Source organism: Monodelphis domestica, chromosome 2, assembly GCF_027887165.1.
Source record: "Monodelphis domestica isolate mMonDom1 chromosome 2, mMonDom1.pri, whole genome shotgun sequence".
In the NCBI taxonomy this organism is placed as follows: Eukaryota; Metazoa; Chordata; class Mammalia; order Didelphimorphia; family Didelphidae; genus Monodelphis; species Monodelphis domestica.
In genome coordinates, this window is record NC_077228.1 from 360,671,662 (window position 1) to 360,697,903 (window position 26,242).

The following is a 26,242-nucleotide window of genomic DNA, read 5'->3' on the forward strand; positions in this document are numbered from 1 at the left end:
TCTCCCTTCTTTCTTAGAATAGTAATAAAACCCATAACCTTCTTGTCCTTCCTGGACTTTATTCTATTCCAACTTCCACATATATGTTCTCCCTCTCTGAAAGGAAACAAAGTTGGTGAGCACACTGTGGCTTTCTGGTTTTTCAGGACTAATGAGTATAATGCCTGTGGCTTTTTGGTTTTCAGGGGAAGAGAACAACTGTTTTGCTCTGGTTTTAAAAGGTTAATACTTCAGATAATTCATTTACTCAAAAAGCCTCTCCTCAATATATAGAACAACATCTTTTGTTCCTATCATCTTCCAAGGTCTATTTTATAGTCATCTTTTAGCATACAGCCTGCTTAATAATCTAGTTATAAACATCATCCTACTTTAACAAAAAATACTATTAGAACTGATGAAATTATTTTCAGAGAATACCTTTGACTTTCCTTAGTATCAATTCTAAGTCGAAAGTAAATGTAAAAAAAGACTTTAATCACCCCACTTTCTTTGGTTCAATGGAAGTTCCAGTGTTATGGGTTCTGTAGTTTCCCAGGTTATAATGTCTGCTCCAATTAAAGCCCTGTTTGTTGTGTTTTTTCAGTTGACAGAGCTAGATCTACCAATGTTTTTAATATCTGAACCAAAATGTCCCCTAAATCACCACAGATAATCTCAGCTAATTTTAGCAGTGATAAATGATGGAAGCAATTTGGTAGTGTTGCTAAATTTGTGTATAAAGGAGAAAGGAGTCATAGGGGACAACAATAATAAGCTCTCCTGCCACATTACCTTCAGACCAAATGAAGCATATTAAAAGCTACCACACCAAAAACACAGTGCCTTGAGATGTGAACTCATTCACTTCACTGCTTTCTATCAAGATACAGATTACAATCCAACTGATACTTTCTTTCTGTTAATAAATTTAGCCAATCTGATCCACAGTCAGTCATATAGGCATTCAGTCCATTATTGACCTGAAGCCTCTATCACGATAGAACATAGCAGTTTGTTCTACATTGGCATCAACTTTTGGGATCCCTGGATTACATACCTCTCTACTATAAGGAGACATCAAAGCCAGGTTCTAGGAGAAGAGATATCACATATTCCTGTTTCTTTACTATTTGATATTCTCTACATTAGTAGAGAAATAATAATTCTCCCATAACAGAAACATTACAGCAAGTTAAAGGGTTTTGGCCCTACCATTTCCAGTACCAAAGGAGAATACAAAATGTTATTTTCTGGATTTTATTTGTTGTTTGATTAATGAGAGTGATAACCTCATACCCTCAAAAGGATTCAATGAGTGTATTGTTTACTCTAAGTATGGCCTTAGCCAATTCTAATCACTCACCTATTTAATAGCCCTTTCAGAAACTTAAAAGAAAACTATTATGTGACTGTTCAGACTTTGAAGCATCCTCATTTCTTCAACTGATCCTCATCCAGCATGCTTTGTGATCCTGTCATCACCTCTCTGGACATACTAATTAATTAATGTCCTTTCTAAAATGTGCACTTATAACTGGACGCAATATTCCAAATGTAACATAACATGAAAATAGTACAGGGCATTAATTACTCAGTTCTTTACTACTAGGTTTCTGTTAAGACATGAATCAACTTCTCAGCCATTATTGCCATAAATTAAGTTTGCATTTTATGAAAAACTCCAGTTCATTTTTTCTGAACACTTTTCTAGTCTTATCTTCCCCATCCTGAACTGTAGTGTGTAATAAGGGATTATTTGAATGGTAAATAACTAAAGATCAGGGCTGTTAATATTCTTCCTTCCTCCCTTCTTCCCTCCCTTCATCCTTCTTCTTCCCTCCCCTTCCTGTTGATTCTCCTTCTGGTTTCTCTAAATCAACTCAGGGTGAGTTTATGATGTCTTAAAATACTCTTTCTCTTATCTAAATTAAGTAAGGAGATTATTGGGAAAGAAAGGAAATATAAGAAATGGAGAAATGGAGGGAAAGAGGGTTTGGGGTTTCCGTAATAGTAGAATGAGTCTTAGGTTGGAGGATAGTGGAATATAGTTCAATTTGGAAAATGGGCTGATGGGTCTGGAAGTTCAGTCACTGAATCACAACAGAGCAAGACAGTGAGAGCTGGACTTCTGTCCTTTTTTTCTGTCCCCAAGCCAAGTGACCCTTCTCTTTTCTGTCTTCAAGGCTAAAGACTTCAAACTTTCAGTTGGTCTCCCCAAGTAAAAAGAGCCAGTTTCAGTTTGTTCTGATCCTTTCTCAGTCATCTTTTCTGGACATCATTCCAAATAGAATGTTCTCCTTTTGAGTGACAGCTCAGCAGTTTCAGCTCTTGCATCGCTGTTGCAGGCTTTTCCATTTCTTATTTCCACACCATCGCAAGTGCTTGATTCTTTAAAGCCAAATGGAGAATCTGTCCTTTGTCACTTTTTACTTTCATCTTGACACCTGACACCCAGCTCTCACTTGTGGCTCCCAGTAGCTGCTAGCATGCGGCAGCAACGGCTTCGACAGGTCGGCTAAACCTTGTGAGGGTAGCCATTGGGTCGTCGACCCCTGGTGAACCAGGGCTTTGCTCACCCAGCATGTGAAGACTGCGAACAGGCGGAAGAAACCAATAAGAAGGTTCAATGGCTGAGATGGCGACGCAGCAAAGCACTGTGGAGTGCTTAGGGCATGTTGGAGCACAAAAAACAACACGGCCATCCAATGCAGCTGAGGAAGTCTCCAGGTGTAAGGACTTTTCGTGCCACTGGACCCAGTCTTCCAACGCCGAGAGAGTGGGACTGTCTCTGTGCATCGACTTTCCCACTTAAATCTCCTTCACGGACAAGTGTCTTTGTGCACACTCATCTACATCACAGATGAAAGCCCACAAAGACAATCGTCATCCTCAGTTACTGAGAGACTACTACTACTTTCATCTTGAATGGCACCAGGGGATTACAGATTAAAGAACCACTAAAAGTCAGGAAGATCTGTTTCTGACATATGCTGGCCTCTAATATATACTGGATTTGTGACCTCAGACACAGTAAAGTTGCTTTACTTTTCAATGCTTTAGATTACTTGCTACAACAAATTGTCAAAGAGTTGCTGATCTGTGCTGTTACAGGGAGTTTACTTGAAGAACTTATCTTTCCTATACCAATGAAATCAAAGATAGAAAAAAGACCATTCCTTCCCCCCTCCCCCCAAATCATGTTAAGTGGTCCACTGCTCTACTCTACAATGAACATTGTGGATCAAGATATTTGTCATTCAGGATATTACCAAGTCCATTTACCATTACCATTACCAGGTTCATTTCATCTGCAAATGCTATGTCTTCATTTAAAGCACTGATAATAATGTTAAAAGAGAAAAAAAAATCCTGCAACACTGCCTCAGCCTCTCCTTACAGGTTCTAAATCCACCTAACTGTATTATCATCTAGTCCATTGTAAAATCATGAGAAATTTCTGCTAAATGTTTTGCTGAAATACACATGTAGTATGTTTATATTCCTCAGTCAGCAAGTCTGATAAACCGTTCTTAAAAAAGGAAATGAGTTAATTAATTAAATTAATAATTAAATTAATATAAATAAAAAGGAAATGGGATTAGGCCAACATGATTTATGTAATTCTTTTTTGAAGAACTGGCCCTATAGTGATCATTATTTCCTTTTCTAAATGTTCACATACTGTCATTTTAAAAATACATAATGGGATTTTGCAGAATAGAAGTCAAGTTCAGAAGTCTATAGAATCTAATTTCTTTCCCTTTTTGAAAACTAGACCACATTTTTCCTTCCTGGACTGGAGTCCCAGGACACCAATTCAACTCATCACTGACAAAGACCTTCCATATATAAATTGTTTAGTTCTCTGGATATGATTCATCTGACTTGACTCTTGCTTATCATCTCACTTGGGGCTTCATTATACTCCCTAATTTGAAGTCTTAAAAAATAATCCACATAGGGGGCAGCTGGGTAGCTCAGTGGATTGAGAGCCAGGCCTAGAGACGGGAGGTCCTAGGTTCAAATCTGGCCTCAGACACTTCCCAGCTGTGTGACCCTGGGCAAGTCACTTGACCCCCATTGCCTATAGCCCCTACCACTCTTCTGCTTTGGAGCCAATACACAGTATTGACTCCAAGGCGGAAGGTAAGGGTTTAAAAAAATAATAATCCACAAAACACTAAATTCAATAGCAAAATGGAATCAATTAAAGCTATGCTTCTTAAAGTTCTATTTGGTATCTTATTTTCCTCATTAATATAGTTGGAAGCTTAAAATCTCACAAACTGAAACATCTTCCGTGGTCCAAAGTAACAATTACTACATAGAAACCCCTCGCATTTGTGGCATCTTCTAAAATACTGGGCCCCCAAATAGTGTTAGAGCAACCCAATGATCTGAGACAATTCCAAAGGACTCATGATGAAAAATGCAGTCCACAATACTGATGGAGTCTGAATGTAGATCAAAGCATTGTATTTCTCATTTTACTTTCTTCAAGTTTCACTCTTACCTTCTGTCTTTGAACTGATACTAAGTATTAGATCCAAGGCAGAATAGTAAGAGCTAGGCAATTGGGATTAAGTAACTTGCCCAGGGTCCCACAGCTAGGAAGTGTCTTGAGGCCACATTCAAATCCAGACCCACCCATTTGGAGGACTAGCTCTATCTTCTAAGCCACCTAGCTGCCCCTCTCCCCCTTTAAAATATGTGTCTTCTTCCCCAACATGATGAATATAGAAATGTTTTGAATGATAACACATGTATAACCATTATCAAATTGCTTACTGTCTGGAGGGAAGGGAGGAAGAACTTAAAAATCAAAAATGTTAGAAAAATATAAAAATTGTCTTTACATGTAATTGGAAAAAATAAAACATTACTGAATGGAAAAGAAAGGCATCCCAGTTAATTTCCAATTCTTTATCACTCTAAGAAGAGGTGCTAACTCTGAAGTACCTTCTCATACTTAAGAAATGAACCCAGTAGCCTCGCTATCCTGCTAAACAAAAATTTCTAGGGAAGCTCAAAACCTCTGGTTACAAAGACAAGATGCCCAAATCAGTAAGATCTAAAACAGATTGCTTGTGATTTATACTCTTTGCTATCTGACTATCTGCCTACACTAAGATTATGAGAAGGTCCCCGTATGACAATGTTTTTAAGGTACCACCTATAAAATGTTTTTAAGGCTGGCTAACTATCCCAAAGGGCAGCTAGGTGGCAGAGTGGATAGACTGCCAGGCCTGGAGTCACAAAAACTCTTCTTCCTGAGTTCAAATCCAGTCTTAGCTACTTAAAAGCTGTGTGGCAACTAACTGAACCCTATTTGCCTCAGTTTCCTCATGTTAAAAAAAAAAGGAGAAGGAAATGGCAAATCACAAGTTTCTTTGCCAAGAAAACCCCAAGGTCATAAAAAGTGGAACATGCCTGAAACCAACTGAACAACAACAAAAATGTGTGATCAGAAAATCTGGATGTGGTCCTTTTGAAACAAAAACCAACATACATGACTGGGGCATTTCTATAACTGAATTGAAATGGGGTACATCCCCCTAATCTAAAATGAATTACCCCTGGGATGGCTTCTTTCTGGCCAAGATTCCCTAATGCTAGGAAAAAAAGTTTTTTGCCAGTCTCTGGTCTCCACAGTTATTTTTAAATGCTTCCTGGCCTAGAGTCGCAAATAAGCTAAAATATGGCAGGAAAATATGTTGCTGTGGCTGCTGACAGTTTTAAGCTCTCACTCCCTAGTCAGTGTAGTAGTGTAGTCAGGCATCTGTGAGCTTTTAAATTCCTTCCTCTGGTCAGCAACAAACACCAAAGGGTTACTCCCTATGAAAAAAAAAAAAGGTCTCTTAGGCTCCCTCTATCCCAAATTGATGGTAATGGGGAAAACCAGAGCCTGAGGGGGGGAGGGGGGGAGAGACACTTCCTAGCTGTAGGAAAAATCCAGCAATCTAGAAATTCAGATCCTAAAAACAGAGCATAGATAAAGAGGGAGCTGATTGGTTAGATTGCTTCTCCACCAAAGGGACAGAACTTATGTTTAATAACTACATGGAAATTAAAACAGGCTCTAGGAAACCCCTCTAACTGCCCTTTCTTCTTGGAAATATGTTACCAGTATAAAGATGACATGCTTTATTGTCTTGTTCTGTACTTCATGTTTCCTTGAATTGGATTGAGATATCCCAAACATTAAAAAACTTGGATCAAAACATCATTAAGAAAACAAAAATGGGGGCAGCTGGGTAGCTCAGTGGATTGAGAACCAGGCCTAGAGATGGAAGGTCCTAGGTTCAAATCTGGCCTCAGACACTTCCCAGCTGTGTGACCCTGGGCAAGTCACTTGACTCCCATTGCCTAGCCCTTACCACTCTTCTGCCTTGGAGCCAATACACAGTATTGACTCCAAGATGGAAGGTATGGGTTTAAAAAAAAAATGACAATTGTTGGAGAGACAGGTACATTTACCCTGTTGATGGATTTATGAATGAATTGATACATCTGTTCTGGAATGCAATTTTGTATTATATCTTTAAAGTTATTAACTTCATTTTTTTTTGACTTGGCAATATCACTAGCATCCCCACCCCCATCAAAAGGACCCATATGTACAAAAATATTTTAACATCTTTTTTCATTGTGACAAAGAACCAGAAACTAAAGAGGTATCCATCAGCTAAGGAAGGATTGAATAAATTATGGTTTACTAAGGCAATAGAATATTATTATACCATAAGAAATGCTGAAATGGGAGTAGCAACCTGCAATGACATATAAACTGGAACAAATCGAAATGAGCAAAGAATATAAAATAATCTGTATAACAATTTGTAAAGGCAAAACAACTTTGAAAGCTATAAGCACTATGAACAATGCAACAACCATGATTTCAGAAAACCAATGATAAAGTTAAACTACCAACCTCTTTACAGAAAAGTGATAGAGTTAGGGTACAGAAAGAGAAATTTATTTTTTGGATAATGGCCAATGGGATAATTTGTTTGATTTGACTGTGTATATTTGTTACAAAGTTTTTACTTTCTTTTTTTTTTATTGGAAGTTATATGGAGGTGGAGTGAAGGTTAAAAAACAATTTTCGAATGTAAGCTTTAGTATTATTTTGGCCTTTTCACTTATCCCCACTGTCACTCAGAACACTGATACACCATTAAGTGCTTAATCAATGATTACAAACTTATTTTTAAATGAAAAACTGCTGTATTTTATTTACAATGGCAAAGAAGAAAACTAAGGGAGTGATCACGGACTTGAGGAATGGCTGAACAAATAATGATCTATGAATACGATAATGATTTTTGAATGTAATGGAGTTTTATCATACAGAAAAAACGACATGAGGAGCCTGAGATTTTTATGAACTAGTGACAGGTGAAATGAGCAGAACCTTAACAAATATACAATAGGAACACTGCAAAGACTTGGAAGTTTCAAGACTTAAGAAAGGATCAATGCAATGAGGAGCCATAATTATAAAGATCCAATAATAATCTATGCCACCCACCTCTTCACAGAGGTGATGGATTCGAGATTGTGTGAGACATTTTTGGCCTTAAACGCTATGGTAATTGTCTTCCTTGACTATGCTTAACAGTTACAAGCGTTTCGCTTTTTTTTTTCTTTTAAAAGAGAAAAGAAAATGTTTGCTCATTTAAATAAAATTTTAAAAGTATAAAGCAGAATAGCCCTGGAACCGAGCTTGTGGCCAGTTTAAATTGGAGGCTCTCTACCAGGGGTCGCGTAAGATCATCCGAGCATGGGCAGAAGGCACGATCAATGTCAGGGTTTCCCCTCTGGCCCGGCCCTCTTCACCCTTCCAAACCCCTAGGCCCCGCCCCAAGGCCGACATTTTTCGATTGGATTCGGGAATTCCTTTCCTCTCTTCCCACCTCCTCCCCCAACCTTTTCGCCCTCGTCTGCGCCTGCGCACTGCCACAACCCAGCCTTCTTTCCCTTATCCTCCAGTTAGTAGTGTGCCCCCAGGAGCAAGCGCGAGCACCATTTACCTTCCAGTCCCGTTGCCCGAGGAGGTTCGACCTTTCTGCCCACGCGCCTGACCCCAGCTAGGCCCAGGGCGCGACCCCTCGCGGCTCTCAGCCCACAACCTCCCCACATCGTCGGGCGCTCGAGTCCCCTGCCCTTTCCGGTCCCTCCGGCAAACGAGCACCTGATTCGTAAAGGTTCCGGACGCTATGTGCTCTAGTCTGACATAGAGCTCTTCTCTTGCGCCTTAAATGGTGGATGGTCCTTTATGGAAAGGGTGGGAGGAGGAGAGAGGAGGCCAAGCACTGCCTATTCACTGGTCTCCAGCTTTAAAACCCTCCGACGTACGGGAGCGAGGTAGCTTAGTGAATAGAGCCGGAAGTCCTAGTTTCAAACCTAACCTCAGACACTTCCTAGCTGTGGGATCCTGGGCAAGTCAATACTTAATATTGATTCTAAAAGGAAAAGTCATGGTTCAAAAAAATTCGAAGGAGATTTCTATCCAGTATTAATGTGGTTTAAATCATAAAATGTACCACTAGTCACTCCAGCCTCCTCAAGGAAGAAGCTGAAGCCAGATCGCTAATTGTTGAGTAGGGACTGGAGCAATTCCCTACCCCTACCCAAGTGGGTTGGCGAGTCTGCAACTTCGATGCTTGTGTAGACTCCATTTAGAGAGTAAGTCACCTTGCCTGTATGTCAGACCTCTTCGAATAGGTCAACAAAAGTTGTTGAAGCAGGTAATAGCCTTGGCAATGTGCTAAGAGCTGGGAATACAATGAAAGGGGAAAAAACAATCTCTGATCTCAAGAAACTCTCAAGGAGGAAACAACATGCAAGTAACTCGTGCAAATAAGCAACATTCAGGATAAATGTGAAATCTACAGGAAGGGCACCAGAACTAAAGTTATACAATGAAACCTCTGAGATCAGAATTGAAATCTTCATGGGCCTGACTCAGTGCCGGACTCACTTTACTAGGATATGCATGCTACTTCCACAGTTGCTCCTTTATAAGATAGGATCCCAAAGATTTAAGACAATCAAATCTAATCCTCTCATCTCTACAGAAACCCTCTCCATCTCTTCCCTTTTAGTGCAGAGGGCACCAAGCTCTCAATTCGTTAGCCTCACTATTTCTAACCAATGTTGGGTGAGAAATTATTTGATCCCTATCCTATTTGCATAGACCCCATCCACCCTAAGTCATTTATTCTCCCTCCAGTTAAATTTCAATCTGTATTAACTAACTTTAATGTCATTCTATAGAAGTAGTGATTAATCAACACCTCACACCCTACACCAAGATAAATTCAAAATGGGTGAGTGACTTAAACATAAAGAAGGAAACCATAAGTAAATTGGGTAAACACAGAATAGTATACATGTCAGACCTTTGGGAGGGGAAAGGCTTTAAAACCAAGCAAGATATAGAAAGAATCACAAAATGTAAAATAAATAATTTTGACTACATCAAACTAAAAAGCTTTTGTACAAACAAAACCAATATAACTAAAATCAGAAGGGAAACAACAAATTGGGAAAAAATCTTCATAGAAACCTCTGACAAAGGTTTAATTACTCATATTTATAATGAGCTAAATCAATTGTACAAAAAATCAAGCCATTCTCCAATTGATAAATGGGCAAGGGAAATGGATAGGCAGTTCTCAGATAAAGAAATCAAAACTATTAACAAGCACATGAAGAAGTGTTCCACATCTCTTATAATCAGAGAGATGCAAATCAAAACAACTCTGAGGTATCACCTCACACCTAGCAGATTGGCTAACATAACAGCAGAGGAAAGTAATGAATGCTGGAGGGGATGTGGCAAAGTAGGGACATTAATTCATTGCTGGTGGAGTTGTGAACTGATCCAACCATTCTGGAGGGCAATTTGGAACTATGCCCAAAGGGCGACAAAAGAATATCTACCCTTTGACCCAGCCATAGCACTGCTGGGTCTGTACCCCAAAGAGATAATGGACACAAAGACTTGTACAAAAATATTCATAGCTGCGCTCTTTGTGGTGGCCCAAAACTGGAAAACGAGGGGATGCCCATCAATTGGGGAATGGCTGAACAAACTGTGGTATATGTTGGTGATGGAATACTATTGTGCTAAAAGGAATAATAAAGTGGAGAAGTTCCATGGAGACTGGAACAACCTCCAGGAAGTGATGCAGAGCGAGAGGAGCAGAACCAGGAGAACATTGTACACAGAGACTAATACACTGTGGTATAATCGAACGTAATGGACTTCTCCATTAGGGGCGGTGTAATGTCCCTGAACAACTTTCAGGGATCCAGGAGAAAAAAAAAAACACTATTCATAAGCAAAGGATAAACTATGGGAGTGGAAACACCGAGAAAAAGCAACTGCCTGAATACAGAGGTTGAGGGGACATGACAGAGGATAGACTCTAAATGAACACTCTAATGCAAATACTATCAACAAAGCAATGGGTTCAAATCAAGAAAACATCTAATGCCCAGTGGACTTACGCGTCGGCTATGGGGGGTGGGGGGGAGGAAAAGAAAATGATCTATGTCTTTAACGAATAATGCTTGGAAATGATCAAATAAAATATATTAAAAAAAAAAAAAAGAAGTAGTGATTAATTTTTTGGTATTAACAGTGATATACATCTAATGAGTTAAGGGCAATCAACTAATCCTAAAGTATAATAGAATTAGGAGTCATTAGGTTAAAGAGTTGAGTAGATTCTCTTTATGTTAAGATAGGTCCCAGACCACAGCTAAAGGGTATCCACCCTAGGTCTTTCCATTTCCACCTTAGTTTCAATCATTGAAATTCAGCATTACAAGAGTCAGTGAAAAGTCTCGGGTTTTTTTTAGGAGCCTTTAAGTCCCATCCCGATTAGCCAACACAAGGCAGATCTTGTTAGACCAAGGACTTCTGTTTTACATCTGGACCTGCCTCCACCCTTTGGACCCTGACTTGTAGCCAGTGACAGGAGCCAGCATCAGTCATGCCTAGTTCTGCCTGGTTGTGATCTACTAATTGTCAAGGTGGAATCGAAGAGAACCCCGAGTTTAGTTAACATGAAAGTTGAAGACCCCAAAGTTGATCTTGTCACATGAGCACTTCTCCAGAAGGGAAATCCCAATTTCACAAGTTTCAGACTAACAATAAACCTTAAAGTACTTTAGGTGGAGCAGTCTTAATTAGGTGTGAAGTGTTCCTTTGTTCTGGTAGCTTCTCCCTTTGTGTAAAAGTCCTCCCTAAAGTAGCCTAGCCTTTGGCTGGATTTTTCCCTTTTGTGTCCATTGTAAAGCTTCAGGCTCTCCCAGATATTTCTGTCTAGATCTCCTCATTTTCTTTGTTGCCATTGTAAAGCTAATCAACCATACCCTCCCATCCTCAAGTCCCCAAGAGGTATATGTTTCCCAAATTCTTTAGTCCTTCAGGGCTGTGTCGATCTAGCATAGTTGGCACTCCCAGGCTTTCGTGGCCAGAGTCTCAGGGGCTGTGTGGGTTTTGAGCTCTCAACTCTTAGTGGAGGCCTGAGGGAATTGTTCCAAAACCCTCTCCTGATTAAAGAAGTGGTTTTTCTGATATTTAATAGTTCTGTTTTTTCCAGTTTTACATAATGGAAATGTATTTTCTACTGTCCTGATTTAGACAATCTGGGTCTGTAGATAGCAATCTGGGATTTAAGGATTACATTGTACCCTGGAGCAAGAAAGGGTCTCTGACCCAGGAAGGTCTGGGGCCTGTTGGTTGAAGGGGATCATTTCCTTAAATAGCCATTGGCTTGAAAGTCTGCCTGAATGGTTTTATTTGCACATTGAAGAATTTGAGGAATAATAGTTGCCAAGGCCCTTTGATTTGCAACTCTATTATCTATTTTCTCTGGCACTCCATTGCTTTGGTGTACACCTACACCCCCTCACATCTGGACTATTGGTCACTAAAATGATTTTCCTAAAGTGCAGGTCATCTAACCATGTCACCTGACTACTCAAGTGCCTCCTTGTGGTCTCCAGGATCAAATACAAATTCCGTTTGACATTCAAAGCCCTTGATAAACCCAGGTCCTTCCTGCCTGTCTAGTTTTCTTATGCTCCAATAGATTCTTTGATCTAATGACACTGGCCTCCTGCCTATTCCGAGTAAGAAGACACATTTTTTAGCTCCCAGAATTTTCTCTGGTTATCCTCTAAGCCTGAAATATTCTCCCTCCTCTGCTCTGTGGACTGACCTCCCTGACTTTGAAACTTAAGTCCCATCTTTTAATAATTTCTTTGTTTTATTTTAATAACATTTCCAAATACATTTTCAAAAATTAGATTTCAAGTTGTCTCCCTCCTGTATAGAGTGAGAAATTAGTGTTATTCTCAAGTAATTAATATCTCCAAAAAGTTGTAAAAGCTGCTTCCTCCCCCACCCACATCTATTCCCTTTGAGGCAGCTGTCAACATGGAAATATAGAGATCCCCAGTTTATTTAGTTTGAGTGTAGAAACCCCAGGTTTTGACCTTGTCACAGGAGCTTCCCCCTGAGGGAAGGTCCCTCTTCACCAGACAGTGAACTTCCTGGTAGTTTGGGTGGGAACAGCTATTCCCACCCAATATTAAGCATCCCTTTTGTCCCAATGGTTTCTGCCCCCTAGGCTAAGGTCCATGACCAAGGTGACCCAGCCCTAGGCTAAGTCTTTCCCTTTTGTGTCCATTGTGGGGCATCAGCCCCTCACTATTACTCCTGTCTGGAACTCCTCATTTTCCTTTCTTACCATTGTAAAGTCAATCAACTGTCCCTCTAATCCTAAAGCCCCCAGGTCACCTAGAGTGGTATATAAGTTCCCCAAGTTCTTTTGTTCCTCGGAGTCCATCCTGAGTCGGTGGCTCTCCCAGGGGCTGGTGACCAGAGCGTCTTGACTCCTGTGCAGTCTTGGAAAGCAGCTCTGTTGTCGCACTAGTAACGTTAACCCCTTTTCCCTTGATTAAAGAGTGATTTTTGACTATTTAATAGTTCTGTGTTTTTTCTAGTTGACACAGCTTTAAGTGTTTGGATTGGGTCTTTGGAGTTTGTCTGGGAACTTGCCCGGGCACGGACCCCAGACTGACAAGATCAAATCGTAAGCACCAATCTTGAGTACCCTTTTGTCTTAGAAGTCTCTCTTTTTTATTTTATCTTTTTTTTATTTTATCTGTTGAAGCTTCTTCACCAAGGTCAAGCCCTATGGCTTGACTGATCCTCAAATCTGCCCCTCCTAGAAAATCCAGTCCAGAACTACTTCCCTTTTCTTGATCATTTCTTTAAAAATGTTAAAAATGCTTGAATGTACTCAAGGTAAAGCTAGTCTCCAATTTCTTGAATTAGCTTAATGTGGCCATTGTAAAGCCATAGTAAAGCTATTCAACATTGTCTCCAACCATTGTAAAAATGTTATAATCCCTTCTGGGAGGGTTGATTGCATCAGAATTCTCCTATAAATATGGGATTTTTCTGTGAATTTTTGGGCCTGTCTTAGGTCAATGGCTTGAAACAGTGCCTAAGGGAATTGTGCCTGAACCCCTCTTCACTCTCTCCCTTATATTTTAAGTGATTGTTTTGTCAACTTGACATCTGGAGCCCCCAAGTCTGCTCTGGTCCCCTGAGAACTCACCCTGAGGGTGAACTATACTTACAGGTAGACCTAATGAGATGTTAAGTACCCTTTTGTCCTAGCTTTTTCTCTCATTGTATCAAAGTCCTCTCCCAGATAGCCCAGCCCTAGGCTGGACCCTTCCCTTTGGTATCTATTGCTAGCATTAGCCTCTCCCAGATAATCCTGTCTTGGGCTTCCCATTTCCTCCTAACCATGGTAATATCAATCAATCATACTTCCTTATCCTTCCTTCCCCCAAAGGCATATAAGTTCCCTAAATTCTATTGTTCTTTGGAGAAATCATCATTCCCCCTGGAATTCTTTTATTCTCCCAGGGATATATCCAGAGCCCCAAGGTGTTGACCCTGAGTAGTTTTTGGCTCTGTGCTGATTGCAGAGCTAGTCTCCTGATTAAAGACATTGTCTGACTTCTTTAGTAGTTATTTCCAAGTTAACAGTTTCCCTAGTCATATTTTTTTTAATAGTGGTGTCTGCTTAGAATCTAGAAACCCAAATCTCGAGACCTGGAGAACCCCAAGTTTGTAGCAGCATGAGGTCTCTCACGTTTGACCTCCTCACATAATTGCTCCCAGAGGAAAGTCCCAACTTTACAAGTTTCAGATCAACAACAAACCTTGAAGTCTTTGTATCCATTGTAAAGCCAATCAACTATACTCTCCCAATCCTCAATTCCCAAGAGGTATATAATTTGCCCAATGTTCATGGTTCCTCAGTTATCACCTCACAAGGTGATTTCAGTACCCAGAGTAGCCTTTAGCTGGGTGGTTTTGAGCACGAGGAGGCCTAAGAATTGTACCCCATTCCTCTCCTGATTAGATGTGTTTTTTCTGACTATTTAATAGGTCTGTGTTTTTTCCTGTTCAACAACTTAACTAAATGTTCTGTACCCCTGGACTGCTTTTCAGACACAGAAGTGTGTCCACTTCATACTGCCAGCACATAGTACATACAATACTCAACAAAGATGTTAAAATGCTTATCTTCTCATTTCTTGATTTGTCCTCTTAAAACTGAAATGGGCATTCCTTTTACCATTTAAAATTTTAAATTATTTATCCAGTATCATGTGATGTAGAAAAGTGATATTATAAAATAATAGTAAAGTATCTCAGAAATAAGTAAAGCTGATGGGGGAGGGATCCATTTACAAGATTCCCCCATTCCATCTTGTAGAATAAAGTGTTTTGGGTTGGATCTTTTGAGTTTGTATAGGAATTTGCCATAGACAGGAGTCCTAGGCTGAGGGTCTTAGACACTGAAATATGCAGGATCAAATTTTAAGTACCAATCTTGAGTACTTTTTTGTCTTAGAAGTCTCTTATTGTACTGGAAGCTTCTTCCAGGAGGTCAAATACAGAGATTAATCTTTACATAGGCCCCTCCCAGATAATCCATAATCCAGTCCTGAACTCTCCTCTTTGCATTTTTTTATGTCTCCAACTTCCAGATCATTTCTTTAAAATGCTTGATTGTATTTTCCCTAAGAGGTTTAAAGTAAATTTGTCTCTCCCTGAAATCCTTTCTCCCTCCACCTCTCTTAATACATTCTATTTTCAAGATCTTTCCTAGCCATTTTTAATAGAGGTTAAAGAGGGTATACTTTGACATTTTCAAGGTTTCCTCAATTTCCACTTCACAGTATGGAGAGAAAAGGTAGGGGTATGGAATTTGAATTCCAGAGGGTAGAACTCATGCTTTGTTGTATTTTACTCTTCAGACTTTGTGGCATATATTGATACTCCCAAAACAAAAACTAACACCACAATATACTAGGGAATAGAATCTTCAATTTAGAGCCTTAAGCCTCTCAATATTAAACTGTGAGTTACTTGAGGTCAAGGATAGTCTCTAAGCTTTTTGGAGTGCTTATTGGCTAACAGTTTAGGAATACACATGTTGTATACATACATGTACTGCTATAACCAGTATTTTTTTTTTCAAATGTGAGGTGAAAAACCAAAGGTAATGTTTTAAGAGCTTTATCTTGGTAGAAGATTCCAGAAAGAGAATTGAGATGCACAGCTGACTCTTAACTACTGTCTTACTTCATCTCTATTCACCTTTTATGTGGCTTGTGTCAACTTGAAATCTGAGACCCCCAAGTCTGCCCATCCCCTGAGAACACACCTGGAAAGAAGTCCCAAATTCGCCATTGCAAACAGAATAGACCCCAAGGTAGACTTAAATCAAATGTTAAGTACCCTTTTTAGTAGTTTCTCCCATTGTATCAAAAGTCCTCTCCCAGGTAAATCAGCCTGAGGCTGGCCCTTCCCTTTTGAATCCATGGCCTATCATCACCTCTCTCTGATAATCCTGTCTGGGGGCTTCCCATTTCCTTGTAACCATAGTAATATCTTTGGCTCTGTGTGGTAAAAACCACTTGACTGTGTCTGTCAGCCCAATATTGATTAATATTAAAGAAGTGGTTTTTCTTACTTTAGTAGTCCTGTTTTTCCCAGGTCAACACACGAAACTATAAAGCTGAGGGAGGAGTCTTGGTAGGAACTAGAAACTAGCCCTAGGTTTTTGAGCAAATGGATCATGCAAACCTTAAGTCTCCTGTCTCAATTTGAAAAACCTACATTTTATTTACTGTAGTCTGAACAGACTCAGATAGCCTCATTATAGTCATATTTATTGAACACTTGACGATGTGTGGGAATTGAAGGAAACAAAATGGGAAAATTACAGATTTTATATCTATCTCAGCTGCTACCATCATTGAATAACCATTATTACTTCCTTCAGAATTCAGCATGGGAACAGTTAGATGACTCAATGGATAGAGCCAGACCTGGATTTGGAAAGTCCTGGGTTCAAATGTGACCTGAGGCAGTTCCTGGGTGTGTGATCCTGGGCAAATCACTGAAACCCCAATTGCTGAGTCCTTACCAGTCTTCTGCCTTGAAACCAATACTTAGTATCCATACTAAAACAGAAGGGAAGATTAAAAAAAAAAACTCAGCATGAAATAAAATATAAATAAAATACAGGATAGTTTTGGGAAGGCATTAGGGACTTGTAGGGATCAGTTAAGGTGTTAGAGCTTAATCTGAAACAAGAGATTCAATAAGGTAGCAATGAGGAGAAAAAGGATTCTAAGCATAAAAGCAGTGTAAAGACATGGAAGCAGAAAAGTGCCATGAATGAGGAATAATAAGGAAATAAAAGTACAGAATGGGAATAATGTATAATAAAACATGGCAAGGAAGATCAGGGACAGACTTGAAGTCTTTAAATGTTGTAAAGTTTATACTTATCCTCAAGGCAATAGGGAGACATTGCAGAGTTTGGGAAAACCGGATCAGACCTGTGCCCAAGTTAATGACTTTGGTAACTGTTTATAGGTTGAACTGGAGAAGGCAGGCAGCAAGCCATACAAGGTTGGTGCAAAAAATCCATTAAAGAGGTTATGAAGAACTGAAAGGGATGGCCATATATAGTCATATTCCAAAGATGTGGAAGCAGAAACAAAACCAGGCAATTAAATGAACATTTAGAAGGAGTCAAGGACACCTAGATGAGAATTATTTTGCTCTCTTGACTGAAAGGGGGTGTTCAGAAAAGAGATGGTTTTAGGGAGAAAGTAATTCTGATTTGTGCCCATTTTGAGATATCTCAAACCTTCTGACTACAATATCCAATAATATGTTAACTACAGCTTGGGAGAGAAACTAGGGATGGAGATGAGACCTAGGAGTCATCTATATAGAGCTAACAATTAAACCCATGGAAAATGAGGTAAACAAGAGAATGTGGAATACGAGAAGAGGGCCATTCTGGTGCTAAATATCAGAAAGGAACCTTCAGTGATTGGTTGTATTAAAACTGGCTGATCAAGTGCAAAGCCTGAACTTGGAAGGACTTGTGTTTGAATGTGGCCTTAGACACTTCCTGTGTGACCCCGGGCAAGTCATTTTGCTCCGACTTACCTCTAGCCCTTGCTGCTCTTCTGTCTTAAAAGCAATACTGAGAGAATTAAAAAACAACTAACAAGGAACTGGAGATATTAGCTTTGAGACGTTGTCTTTCAATATTTGTATACCTTTCTCATGAAGAATTATTCTATTTGGTTACAGATGACAAAATTAGGAGCAATGTGTGGCAGATGCAAAATGAAAATTTAGACTTGATATCAAGAGAAACAGAGATCCAAAAGCATAACTGGCTACTTATGAGGAAATATCAATTTATTTCTCAATGCAAGTCTTTTAAAAAATAATCACTTATCAAGTATGCTGTAGAGGATTTTTGCCTTGAGTACTGGTTGGATAAGGTATCCTCCAAGATGCTTTATAATCCTAAAATTGTGACTGACCCACTTCCTTTTCTAATCCTAGATTTCTGATACAGATCTCTTGTGTAATTCTTCATTGAAGTCATATTCACTTACACACCCTAAGAGCAATGGAGGGGTTTACAGTGGTCATAAGTAAGCTATAATGTGAGAGTAAAAAAAAATATTTGTGAAGAGCTCATTTCTTTTTGTTCTCTGTTCCTCAAACCTCTTCTCAAATTTTCAGAGGCAGTAGTAACATGATACAGATAGATAGATAGATAGATAGATAGATAGATAGATAGATAGATAGATAGATAGATATAATGTGCAATATATGTAACTAATCAAAATGTTTAATACTCCCCACCACTTAAATTTTTTTTAATGATTCCTCAAAATGATCACTGCCAGCTTGGAATTTTTTGTTTGTACCTGGTTTGAGTTCCTTTTATTTTCTTAAGTGTAATTTGTACATTTTTATACAACAAATAGGAGACTGTAATCAGAGAAGTCATATGTGTTCTGCCATCACTGACATAGAAGAGATCATTATGGAAACTTTTCCCATGTTTTTAAATGGCATGGCTTAATTGGGAACCTCTAAGCTCTCTCACTTTTTTTGTGTTTTAGGAGAGGATTCTACTCACTATCTTCCATCATCCTCCATAAAATTTACAAGTTTATATTCTAAATCAGCCCTGGCCCTGGCAAGTCAATTACTATGGAAAACTGTAATGTCATCAACTTGGATTGAAAAAAATTTAACTCCATATTGCCATCTGAACAATATAATTTTAGGTTGCACTGAGTCAAGAGTGTTCAAAACTAAGGATTTTAGTCCTACTGAATTATTCCTGATCAAATCATATCTGGAATATTAAGTTCAATTCTGGCTCTGATTGGAAAATGTCCAAAGGATTGAGACCAGGCTGATTAAAAACCTGAGTGTCATGACACAGTAATATCAGTTGAAGGAAAGTGACAGAACAGAACTGGAAATGGGATAGGGAAATGATAGTTAAATCTGAAGGGCTATGTTAAAGAGATATTGGATTTGTTCTGTCTGACCATACAAGATATAACTAGGAACAAGTGTTAGAAGTTGCATAGTTAAAGATTTAAACTTGATATAAAGAAGAATAACCCAATTTAAGTTGGACAAGTTGCTTTTTGAGATTATTTCAGCAGGTAATGGATTTCCCTTCTTTAGAATCTTAAGACTAGATGACTTATTTTGTTGCAGGTTTTCTTATTTAAGTACTGGTTGGACTAGATTAACTTTGAGGTCTTTCTTCATACTCCCAAGTTGGTTTTGTTTCATTTTTTTTCCAGCCAGCAGGGAAATCCTATTCCAAAGCCTCATTATGACATACAGGGTTCTTTGGGTTCCTGAAGGCAATGTCAACAGAGACCAATCTCTAACAGATTCTATTACACTTTTAAAAGAAATGAGTATATAGTAACCACAATGAACCATGTCTGAGCCTGTGGTCCTACCTAGCTAGGTTATAATAAATTCTATAATTATGCCAAATTATGAATCAAAGGAGAACAAAAAATTGTACTCATTTATATAGAATGACCACCTGTTTCTATCGTAACTGTTACAGGATGGTGGAAAAGTCTGAGTGCTAAGAAGCAGCTTTGGAACATTTATAAATGTTGTATATGTATATGTATATGTATATAAATGTATAAACATTATAAATGTTTATAAATAATTGCTTCTATTCTGTGACACTCTTATCCAAAAACTGAGTAAATATATTTACTGAAAGACCTGAACTATATCAACATGAAGATTCTCACTATAAATGAAGGCAGGAAACAACAAAGTTGCAAGTAGACAGGACAGGTCATAAGTACTCTTCAGAGAAACAAAAGTAAATTTTCTTTTGATTCCAAAGGCAATTTAAAAAATTTCATCATTTGGAATACTATTGTGCTCAAAGAAACAATGAACTGGAGGAATTCCATGTGAACTGGAATGACCTCCAGGAACTGATGCAGAGTGAAAGTAGAAGAACCAGGAGCACATTGTACACAAAGACTGATATACTGTGGCACAACTGAACATAATGGACTTCTCTACTAGCAGCAATGCAATGATCCAGGATATTTCTGAAGGACTTATAAAAAAAAGAACACTGTCCACATTCAGAGGAAAATCTGTGGGAGTAGAAACACAGAAGAAAAACAACTGCTTGATCACATGTGTCAATAGGGATAAGATTGGGGTTATAAACCCTAAATGATCACCCTAGTGCAAATATCAGTAATATGGAAATAGGTCTTGACCAAAGACATATGTAAAACCCACTGGAATCGTGGGTCGGATATGGGAGGTGGATGAAGGGGAGGGAAAGAACATGATTTTTGTAATCCTGGAAAAATGTTCTAAATTAATCAATTAAATAATTTTAAAAATAAAAAATCTTGAGAAAAAAATTCCATCACATAATGGGATATTAGGTCATGGTAAATAATAAAACACCTTATGATTTACCAAGCCTTTTCTTCAGAAAAATTATGTAGATAAGAAAATTCCCATTTTGCAAATGAGATGACGACTCAGAAAAAGTTACCAGTTTAAGATCACTTAACAAATCCAAATCCAATGTTCTTTCCACTACGCTATTCTGCCTCTACCTTTGTATTTGTGATAAGCATAAGCAAAAGGTCTAACCTATACACCAATATCTATTATGGAGAACGAAGTAGAGAACCTCTACAAACTCAGTAAGATCCTCCAAAATGAACAAACTCATGCCACACAGCATGTATACTAAGTGATTTCAATGTAAAGATGAGCTTGAGTCTAAAGAAAAAAATTTCATAAAACACAAGTTTCAGATTAAGAAAGAAAAGCGTCCAAAGGATCATTTGGATTTTTTGTAATTACTACTTATATTCTAAACACTGTCTTTAGGGAAATTTGAGAGATAATATATACACTACCAAACAAAACACAAAAAAATGAAATATGACAAGAAAAAAAAAAGGTTAATTTGGAAATCATTTCTGAACCAGCAGTTTGTCTGCAGACAGACCAAATCAGAATTACAAAATCAAAAGCAAATTTTTAAAAAAGGACAAGATTAGGACACTATAGGCAATTTTAAGGTTCAGCTCAACCTACTAACACAAGTTACAGAGGCTTCCCAAAAGGGAAAAAGACAAAGAAAAGACAATGATGCCAATTGTCACTACTTTATATAATTTAACTGGTGCAAAGCAATTATCAATAGGTAACATGGTTTATCAAACAGAGGCTCAACCTTCCTTGGTTAGACTTGAATTTAAGTCTTATCTTTTCTTGACATATAAACTGTATGATTATGATGAAGTAATTTAAAACCCCAAGACAACTTTCTAAACATGTTAAATTGTGGACAAATCGGTTATGCATAAACCCAGAGTGTTTCTGAATGATGAGCTTCTCACACATATCAAATCATTTCACTCCTGAACAAACACAAACAAAATACCCTGACATAACGAGAAGGCAAGAGACCAGTCAACTAACACTTTGACCTCTTTGCCCAGTAAAGACAGAACAGCTGGGAAATACATTAAAATATAAACTCATTCTTAAAACATGAAATAAGATTCTGAGCAGCTATTACCTCTTAACACAGAGAAGAACAATGGAGAGGAAAACGAATGTTCAGAAACCAGGAAACAAAACACTCTTGTGAAAAATTCTCATAATTTACAATTGAAATTGGGAGTATAAGACATTGAAAAAAGATCCAATCACCTCTAGAATAATACCATAAGGGAAAAATGTTGAAAAACTAGAGAAGATTGTCCCCTTTTCAAAAAATGAGTTTCTTACAATAATAAACAAAGTGGAAGCATGTTTTGCATGATGGCCAATATCAAACTGCTTACCATCTCTAAGGGAGGGAGGGGCAAGGAAGGAGAAAGTTTGGATCGCATATTTTGGAAAACTTATGTGAACATGAGCAAGTTAAATCCCAATACCTAACTAACACTTACCACTCTTCTGCCTTGGAATTGATTCCAAGACAGAAGGTAACGGTTTAAAAAAAAAAAGTCTATGACTTTGGAAGCTCAATTTAAAGGCTTCTAAATTCTAAATCATACCATTAAGGTGATGATTACTGTACATCTAAAAATAAAGTAATTCCTAAAGATCCAATATGCTTCAACAAGACTAGGTCAAGCCAGTATTTCTTTGATTTTTTGGAGACCTATTAGACTGGTTAGCTCAGTACAATAACACAGTTTAAAAACTATCAATACCCATTTGAAAAAATGCTCTATATCATTAATAATTAATGCAAATTAAACAGAGTTTCCACTACACACCCATCCAACCATTTCCCTATAGCAGAACACAGTAGTCTCATAAGTGATGCAAAACATACAAGATTACATTATTTTTTGATTAGAAAAAGGCATTTAACTTGGCAGAGCAAAATGAAGCCTTAAAGATGTACAATAAGGTGTTACTTAAGTTAAAGATATTTTGATAGATGCAACCACAGAAAACTTGGTTAGAAATCCTGAGCATCAATATAAAACAAGGCATAAAAGAGGGAGACTCAAGAGAATGTCCTGTAGTTCAAATGGAAAGATTCCCCATAGATGATCATTTCCTTTAGATGCTATTTGCAGGTGATCCTGAATTGATGGCATCAAATCCGAGAATAAACTCAATGAAATCTGATAATTAGGCATTCCTCACTAAAGTTTATGACCAGTTGAAACAGGAGGCTAATAATTCATACAGATAAAACTAAACAAGTTAAGAATATCTCCTGTTCAGACTATGATATGAGCTAGATGGAAAATCTAGGCACAAATGTCTTTGATAGGCACTGTAAAAGAATTAAAAAGGAAGAACTGGGTTGAAGAGAATTTGGGAAATTACATCAATGTGTACCATAAGATCCTAATCTCAGGCAGACAGGGATTTTCTTAAACAATATTCTTAAAAGACCGACTGCTGAAAGTCATTAGGCTTTCCAAATAGTACTTAAATGTGAGTGTAATTAGGTTTCCAGACATTGCTGTGATATTTACATAGCTGAAGCTGAAACTTTTACAAGTAGGTAACTGCTTATGGTTACATTCAATTTTCTTCTCAAAGTTAACCAGATTTATATTTTACATGGTTTCTATGAATTCTTTCTCTATCTAAAGACAAATAGTTTGATCAGAAGTTTCTCTCTAGAAGCAAAGTTTAATGCCTTTAGAATATCTGTTAACATTAAATAAAAAGATAGTTGATGTAGTGCTTCATTTGAATTTGCAAAGTTGTACATTAACTTACTTTGTTTCAGAATTTCTCCATACACCATTTAAAAGCAATTATGATCTAGCAGAACAAATCTTCTACATTTTTGTAAGAAAATTCCAGAAATGGCATCTGGAGTTAAAATTTAATTCATATTTCAGGGCATAATGTAGACAAATACTTTTAATTAACTTTGTGTTGACATAGATTTTGGACAACAAATATCAGTTTTCATTAGGACCATAGGACAAACAAATTGGGGGCTAGGATTTAATTCAATGTCCCCATTAAACGGCATAAAATCCAGATGAGGACCATGTTTCCTGGGTCCAAATAAAATGTTTTTATACTAATTTCTGTTTCTTACATGTATAGTTAGGTGATAGGTACATTTTAATTAAAAATAAAAAAGAAGAAAACCCCTCTACATTCCTAATTTGTAAAGATCAAATTTTAAAAACAGGAATGTCAACTGTCTCAGTCCTCCTTATTACAGTGTTGATATTTGTTCACAGGTATAAGTCAAGTCCTTCCTCAAACTCCTTGTGTTACAACATAATAAAAAGTAAAAATAAAATTTCTTATCCAAGTGGACAAACTCATTACAATTCCATACTATATTCATGATTTGACTTCCTAAAAGACAATTTCAATAATAGAAAATGTTTACACTAAAGAAATTCCACACCATCTTTTTTATTTGTGGTTTAGAACCTAAAACAAACCTTATGACCACCATGCCCAAATTACACGTATTTTAATTCTTGAGAGGATGCAAAGAGTTATCCTTCATCCCCATCCACAAGAGCAAATGCTATTAAGATATTAAAAGATTTGGGGAAAAAGGATTCCTTAGATGGCATTCATGAGCCATTTCATTACTAGTCCAATAACCTTTCCAAGCATTTAATTCTATATTAATTTATGGATGACTTCCATTTTACTAAGTTTCCTATCCAAAAGATATAATAATGAAATCCAATTAACTGGGAATATCTTTTAGCATTCTCACAGACATAGGCACTCTATTTTATGACAGCTGGTTGCCAACATGTTAAGATGAACAAACATGCCAATGCAATGATGAAACTTAGCAAATCATTCATATAAATTTAGAAAATAACAAACTCAAGTATAAGCATTATAATATTGCTGTATTTACTGATAGTCACACACATTTATGATTGTGCTAAAGAAACAATTTCCAGAGTTATAGATGGTGAGTAGCTTTCAAAACGTGTAAGTATATAAATTTTTAATATTATTTTTGGCTACAGCTCTAGCCAAAAATGTGCCAGCTGAGTTTCCCTGTAGAATTTTATTCTGAAAATAAATTTTCACTAAAAGTTTGTTCTGGAAAAGCATTGTAGATACAAAATCCTTATAGAACTATGCTATTACAAATTAACCAGATGATTCGCAAGATATGTACAATGTATTATTAATCTAATCTAAATAGAAACATCATATTGCACATTTACCTTTATTTTGATGCCTGATATGACTAACCATATATAATTTCAAACTGTTTTGAAGTTATTCCATGAATTTTCAACTTTATAAATATCAGAACTAAATGCACTGTAAAACAGTCATTTTGATGAACATGCATTTATTCAGCCATTTGTAAACTTTTAGATAAATGCATAATTGCCAAAAAAGTTATGAATCTATATAGATGTACAAGGGCACATTATACATAATCTATTTTTATCTTTATTTATGAGAAAACACTGACCTTGGCAAAAATCTGGCATTATTCTTAAAATGTACTACTGTTGGAGAAACATTTTTCAAATTTATTCTCTGTGTCTACCTGGTATGCTTTTCTTTTAAAGAAAACTAAAATTTTTAAAGCATTTTTCTTCACAGAATAACTTAAGATACTGCCATATAAGCATATTGTCACACAATATCCTGAAAGCAACGGGGCATTAATGAAAATGCCTCCATATTTTTGTTCTATCCACCAGCCTACAATTGGTTTAATTGTTAAACCCATACCACTAATCGCAATTCTGAGGAAACTTGGGAGTTTTGATGCTATGCAACTGATGTGTGCATGTATTACAGAGTATCTCTCAATATATCTGAGGTCATATTATATGTTAAAAATATAAATAAAAGCACCACAAATTGAATTTATCTCATTTCTATAATTACCCATACTCAGAATATACTTCTAAAATAGAAGTGGGTGGCTTTACAGTATAGATCCAGAGCTGAATATTAGTGTCAAACACGATCAGTCATTGCAAATAATCCTACTGTGCAGTGGCTTGATTGATTTAAGCAAATTTCATTTTACAGAGTGATCCATATTTCATACACAGAATATTTTACTTGAAAATCTAAAATAGGAGGAAAAGCTTAGAAAGCTATTAAATACTTCCATAGAGAAAAATATAGGTCTATTTCTGGCCCTCTCTCACACCTTGAATGGCGGATTTTGACAAGTCCATGAATACAATTTACAAACTTTGACAAACTATATAGGTTAAAACCATTTGGGGGATTACCTTTAAAACCTATTATACAAAAATCCAGCTGCCTTTTTATAAAAGTACTTTCCTTAGTTAAAAATCATAAAATTAAGGTGCAAGAAGTTAACAAAAATGAACTAAAGAGCTTTATTGACATCACAGTACATTCAATAGTAATTTTAAGAACATTACAGCTGAAAGAGAGAATGGTATATTTTATATTCTTATTAAGCACTATTTTGGAAAAAAAAAGTAATACAAAGAAATCCTATTAAAGTAACTTGGAGCAGCATTTGGAAAAAATACACCTATTTACAGATTAAAAAAAAAAAAGATTCTGTTTTCACCTACACAGCCACAATGTGCCTCTATAATGAGACAAGCCCTTAAAACTCATGGAATTTTTTAAACAACATCATGGCAGTCATGCCACATCATTCCTCAGCGCTTACGACGGGGAGGGGATGGTGATCTGAAAAATAAAGGGAAAAGACAAAATTTAAAGATAAAATTCATTTTAGACTAAAGAATCTGCAATTTAAAATAAATAAATAAAAGTATATAGGTTTTCTAAAGTTACTTT

General features: G+C 37.2%; 2 protein-coding genes across 6 annotated transcripts in view; both read right to left on the reverse strand.

Moving 5' to 3' along the window:
* COQ3 (coenzyme Q3, methyltransferase) overlaps positions 1-8,257 on the reverse strand; it is a 30,334-nt gene extending 22,077 nt beyond the window's left edge. The window contains exon 1 of the mRNA XM_001377592.5: positions 8,016-8,257. Within this exon, the coding sequence (XP_001377629.2) occupies positions 8,016-8,124 (109 nt within the window). The 5' untranslated portion in view covers positions 8,125-8,257. The remainder of the gene's footprint in view (positions 1-8,015) is intronic.
* A 17,525-nt stretch (positions 8,258-25,782) lies between these two features.
* PNISR (PNN interacting serine and arginine rich protein) overlaps positions 25,783-26,242 on the reverse strand; it is a 46,908-nt gene continuing 46,448 nt past the window's right edge. For all 5 annotated transcript variants that reach the window (XM_001377616.5, XM_007484359.3, XM_056818617.1 and 2 more), the window contains one exon: positions 25,783-26,131. In XM_001377616.5, the coding sequence (XP_001377653.2) occupies positions 26,101-26,131 (31 nt within the window). In that variant the 3' untranslated portion in view covers positions 25,783-26,100. The remainder of the gene's footprint in view (positions 26,132-26,242) is intronic.